This window comes from Myotis yumanensis, unplaced genomic scaffold, assembly GCF_028538775.1.
Source record: "Myotis yumanensis isolate MYYU_CA2020_CCGP unplaced genomic scaffold, mMyoYum1.0.hap1 SCAF_15, whole genome shotgun sequence".
Lineage (NCBI taxonomy): Eukaryota > Metazoa > Chordata > Mammalia > Chiroptera > Vespertilionidae > Myotis > Myotis yumanensis.
The window spans coordinates 13,766,787-13,772,786 of NW_027223766.1; the positions used below are offsets into that span (position 1 = coordinate 13,766,787).

The 6,000-nt window shown below is 45.5% G+C and overlaps 1 protein-coding gene across 1 annotated transcript in view; it reads right to left on the reverse strand.

Moving 5' to 3' along the window:
• Positions 1-4,364, reverse strand: part of CRISPLD1 (cysteine rich secretory protein LCCL domain containing 1) — a 38,218-nt gene extending 33,854 nt beyond the window's left edge. The window contains exons 1-2 of the mRNA XM_070391898.1: positions 4,297-4,364; positions 3,030-3,352 (exon numbers count right to left, since the gene is read on the reverse strand). Of these exons, the coding sequence (XP_070247999.1) occupies positions 3,030-3,290 (261 nt within the window). The 5' untranslated portion in view covers positions 3,291-3,352; positions 4,297-4,364. The remainder of the gene's footprint in view (positions 1-3,029; positions 3,353-4,296) is intronic.
• Between the last annotated feature and the right edge of the window lie 1,636 nt (positions 4,365-6,000).

Consider the following 6,000-nt stretch of genomic DNA (forward strand, 5'->3'; position numbering starts at 1 on the left):
TCAATAATTCACTCTTCCCTTCCTGATTCTGCCACAGGTCTGTGCTTTCATCAGTCTAACTGCTTCAGTTCTTGACAACCAGCCTGCCACCCACCGTTCCTCATCCTCTACCTCCACCTGAGATATGCCCTCCACCCTTTGCCACAGTGCGGGGTGGTCCTGGGCATCTTCCCCATCATTAGCCCTCCCATTGGGAATATTCCATTAGTCTGTGCTCCCATGGCATCATTCATACACACACAGAGAATGTGGTTCTCTCTGCTCACTTGAAATTTTCCCACTGTGTCTATTCTTCTCAATCAGCTTGTAAGCTCTTTAAATGAAAATGTGGTTTCCTGGAGTCAACCTTTAACCCCAATAATTAAATGAGCATAAGAGCAGGGGTAGGGATGTATGTTAATAAGTGTGAATGTGGCTTGGCTGCCATAAGTTCAAGGACAAAGAATAGACCAAAATAAGCACCAAATGTAAATAAAGTAACTGGCTATTCAAACTGTTAATGTCATGTGACTGATAGAGTAAAAGGGGTGGCATGTGCCATAGAGAACTGCAGCTTTTACAGGAACAGCTCTTCAGCTGGCACTTAGTTTGGTTTTTTTTTCTTCTTAGAATAAATTCACTTTAAAAAACCTTTTCAAATAAATTGTTTTCACAAGGTTGATAAACATCTGGACTTATTATGTAATACATACATGAACAGTATTTCAAATAAAATAATATTGTTCTTTTAACCTCCCCTTAAATGTGTATTCCAGAAAATGTGGGCCAGTATTACAGTTGGGCACAGAACTCCTCAGCAGCCCAGTTCCCCGCCAAGTCACAGCTCCCTGGCTGGTTTCGGAATCTACATTTCAAGGATGGAAGGAAACCAGTGAAACCTACAAGCAAGTCGGATAAACATCCCAAACCAGACATCATACAATAGACAGTTATTTTCTTTGGAAGTCAGGCATCAGAACGAAGCACAGAACTGTTCTTTCATTATTTCCATATTACTGGAAACGCACATCAATATTCTCAGATTGTTTTTGTGGGTTTGAACTCCCAACTTCTTCCTTATTTTAAATAAGAAGCAACAGAACCCTTCTCCACGTGGAATAAGCCTACGGTGGCCGCCTTGGGAAGACCCCATACTTGGCTCTTTCTGTTTGAAGAAGTCATGGAGTTGGTTTACTTTGGACAAACACTTCAGCGTGCACACAAAGCAGAAATGTGAGACATAACTGATGTCATTTCCTGCAGAGAATTTTGTAAAGAGCTAACAATTTCCTCAGATATTCTATTTAAACAGTATGTGGAGACATCAAATTAGGTATATGTTTTATTAACACCTCTTGAGACCTTGCAATGTGCCTGGAACTGAGCTAAACTTTACATAGGTTATCTCAACGCTCACAAGAACCTGCAGAAGTGAGTACACATGCTGGGTAGACATAGGGAAACTGAAGGAGAGAGAAATTAATTAACAAGTTGTCCACAGCCACCTAGCTAAAGGGTAGCAGTGCCAGAATTTAAACCCAGGCAGCCTGGCTGCCGGGGCCCAATTCTTAATCGCCACTGAGTTCTATTGAGCGCTACTTACTTTCTTTAGGGTAAAATATTCTCCCAGTGAAAGCTAAAATAATATAATTCCATATTTTGTAATGGGTAATGTGAACTTTGAAGTCCCATGTTCAGCGGGAGTTACCCATCAAAACCAATGTAAATGCAGAAAAAAAGAAAAAGGAGGATGCGCTGAAATTAACCGCACCCTGCAATGTATCCCAAGAGAAATGTTTTCTCAATAGTCATTAAATAAGCTTGCTATCACCAATGGTTATTTATTATCAGTCTTTGATGGTGCATTCCTAATTCATGCAAGTAGTATAATAGATTTTTAAATTACTTTTCTAAAATTTTAGGATATAAAGTAGGATATTAACGACTTACATGCTAGTAGTCTGAAAAAATAATGTGGTTCCCCAACTTGCTACTGTACTGTAAAAGTACATATAAGGTCATTAGGATAGGTCACATTTTTATTTAATCCTTTGCCCAGGCTGATGTCCACACTTCAAAGTTCAGAAATAAATCCAGAAGAACAAAAAAGGCATCACCATGCACTCAACATAAAGCCACCACAGAAATGTAGCCTTTACAATACGTCACTTACATATTTGTCAGAAATAAGGGCCCATTTGAAAGAAATTTAAACATATATATATACATACACATACAAATATACAGGGTGGGGCAAAAGTAATTTTACAGTTGTAAGTATGCAAAACACAGAGTTTATTCTTGTGTTATTATTTATTAATTATTGTTTTATTTTCCACATGGACAACTGCAAACCTACTTTTGCCCCAGGCTGTATAATTAGCAATCCACAAAGCTTCTTCAAATTACTGGTCCCTGATTTTTCAAATCCACCACTCATAAGAATGTTCCATTAGTTAAGAATTAGAAAGTAACTGTTCTACGAAGTCACTTAAAAGCAAATACACCAGCTGTTCACATTTTCAGAATCAGAATGTTCCTGGTAAGAGAAGAATTTAGAGCACTTAGTACAGTGGTTCTCAACCTTCTGGCCCTTTAAATACAGTTCCTCATGTTGTGACCCAACCGTAAAATTATTTTCGTTGCTACTTCATAACTGTAATGTTGCTACTGTTATGAATCGTAATGTAAACATCTGATATGCAGGATGGTCTTAGGCGACCCCTGTGAAAGGGTCGTTCGACTGCCAAAGGGGTCGCGACCCACAGGTTGAGAACCGCTGACTTAGTAGAAGCATTGACATCTAATGGTATTTAATTCTACTCTGAAATTCTAAAAGCTCTTAGAATGAAATGAACACTAATAAAAGAATACGCACAGGAAGATACTCTCGAAGAAAATCTTTTGTGGGTTTTTTGTTTGTTTTTTGTCATACAGGACAAATAGTAAAAGATTAAATAGTAGCATGAGGGCATTTAACCAAGCAGGCTGAAAGCATAACAACAACAAAAAACATTTCTTTGTACATACCATCAGAAAAATGTCCTTACCATATACTCCATGTTAGATGCCGTTGGGTACACCTGACTTCGTAATTTATTATGAAGGTCCAAGATACTCTGCATGTCATTGTCTGTGATGGCCCTTTTCCCTCTTTGCTTGGCCGTCCACCACTCACCATCCTCATCCATGTACTTTTCCAAAAGTTTTTCCAATAAAGTGGCATTAGGAACGACCATGGCTGGAACTGCTTTAGCCATGAATAGCAGCACTGTGGTCACTCTGAGCCACTCCCACGTGGTACACTTCATAATGAATGATCTCAGGGTTTCCCTGGGAAAATCTCCAAGACAGGCTCTTCCACTCCTTCTGGCTATAATGATATGCAGTGCGATTAACATGAAAATCTAGGCAGATATTAATTTCCTAGTAATAAAAGTAGAACAACGGTCGCAAAGGGAGTGCACCAGTTTGATTTCTCTCTCTATAATGCCAGCAAATGGACATGCACTTTTGAAACAACTATTTCCACTCATTTTTCCCCCAAAGGACCGAACACAGCGAAATGTATTGCTGTGTTCCAAGAATACATTTTCCAAGAAAATATAAAGGAGGCCAAAAAGAAATAGCAAAAGTAGCCCCAAAGAGTCAAAGCTCGAAAAATAATTTCTGAATCACAAGGCTCCAAATGGCTGTAATTACACAGCCAGCCTGCAAAGGGCACTGCCTATCTAGAATGCTTTATATCAATGGAGAGGTCCATGCTTCTCTGTGTTCTAAGGCTTTATTTTTATCCCAGCGACCTATCTACAGTTCACATTCAGAATGTCCGCAACATCCTGAAACTGAGGTGACTATTTTAAAGAAAGACAAAATGGTATTCATACGTATGTCCCTGGGTACAACCAAGGGGCCCAGCGCACGCATGCGAATGCATGATTCGGGTCCCTGGGGGAAGCCTCCTCCGACCCAGACGCTAGCCGAGAACCTCAATCAAGATTTCCTGGGAAGTGTGCCTAACCTGTGGGCCTAGCCCGATGGAACCAACAATTCACCCGCAACATCAGAGCTTTCCTGGCCACACGCCGCGGGCGCACTGCTCTCTCAACCCAAAAGAAAAGCGCGCGCCGGAAGGAGGGGGTGAAAAGTACAGTCTCTCACAAGAACCAGCGCCCCGAAGTCTCCATCGCAGCTGCTTTCCGAGCAGCCCACCCACCCTCGGGTCTGTTGTGCAAATGGGCTTTATTTAAAAGCAGGGATTCCGAAGAAGAGCAGGATGCGCGGCGACAGGGCGATGCGTTTTAGAAAGGTCCTTACCTCTCCAGTGTGAAGTTCCCCTTGAGAGCGGAGCCCACACGAGCCGGCCGGCCTGCCGTCCCTGCTCCACGGGCCACCGCACTCGAAGGGTCCCCCGCGGGAAGGACCGGGCGCCGCGCGTCCAGGGCGACCTGGGCGCCGACTGCAGCGGGACGCGAGCCTGGGCCTCCGCGCTCCTGGAGGACCTCACGGAGGAGCAGGCGAAGCTCTCCGGCGAGAGCCTGGAGTGGGAGCGCAGGGTGCCGCCGCGTTAGCCGGCCGGGGTGCGCGCCCGAGCGTCTCGGAGCGCCCTCTGCAGGAGCTGGGTGCGGGGGCAGCAGCGATCCCGGCGGCGGAGGCTGGCGGCGACCGGGGACTCCTGCTCCGAGTGGCGGCGGTGCGCGGAGCCGGGCGCCCAGAGCTTCCCCCGCTCGCTCCAGCCCCGGGCATTTATTGCGGTCCCTGCGCGCGCACGTGACGCGAGCGCCCTCCTCGCCCACCCCCACCGCTCCCAGCCCCGGCCCGGCGCCAGCCGTGGGAGCGAGGAGCAGCCGCCCGCCTCTCCCGGGGCCCCGCGAACCAGGACGCTCGGCCTCGGCGGGGACGCCGTGGGAGGTGTGCGCTAGGAGAGCCCGACCTCCTCCCGCCCCTCGCGGCTCCCCACCTCCCGGCGCCTTCCAGATGAGATGCAGAAATGGCTTTTAACAAGCCGTGCAGAAAAGGAGCTGCCCGGGAGACGGGCTGAGGGAGAGGGGTGTTGGTAGCAATCTTTGCGCTGGGAGGTGCAGGAGGAGAACTAAGGGGCGGGAGGGGGAAATGAGGAGAGAGGGGCTGTTCCTTTTAGGTATTTTCCCCAAGGGGTCGCCTGTGTTTCCAGGAGCCATTGTCTAGAATTCAGAAATTGTTTTTGGCTCCTTTAAACCTTGATGGTGACCAGATGGGGAAGGGGTTTCGTAGCGTGAAGGTGGATCCCTGACTCAGGATTGCCGGACAGTTGGGAGCCCGCTTCATCCTTCAAGTATTTGGCATTCGCTTCCCACGTTGACCACAGCACTTTTTTCTTCTTCTGATGATGATGCAGGCATTTATGGAGTTGATCTAAAGTGTGCCGTCAATTAATTTATCAGAGCTACGTGGACAGGAATTCAAAACCCAAACCTAGAGTTGATGGTGAAATGAGCGAGTGAGTTCCCCTGCTGTTCATGCTGCAATCTGAAGTAGGAAGATTATTCACCTTAAATTCACAAAGTCTCGCCCTACTGAGTGCAGTGTGGCTTCTATGGGTACATTTTTTAATTAAGAAACAATTTGCCTTTGCTTCACTCCTGTAGTGAGTGATGATTTGAATTTTCTTTATCTCTAAATGCTAGAGAATAAGGCTTATGATCCAATAAAGTAAAACATTCTGATAGTAACTACGAAAATCATCGCAAGCCCTAACTGGTTTGGCTCAGTGGATAGAGCGTCAGCCTGCGGACTGAAGGGTCTCAGGTTCGATTCCGGTCAAGGGCATGTACCTTGGTTGAGGGCACATTCCCAGTAGGAGTTGTGCAAGAGGCAGCTGATCGATGTTTATCTCTCATCGATGTTTCTAACTCTATCCCTCTCCCTTCCTCTCTATAAAAAATCAATAAAATATATTTTAAAAAAAGAAAAAAATCATCGCAAGCTGCTGTCTGTCTCCACCATCCAGCTACACTTCATCAAACCTAAAAATTCAGATCC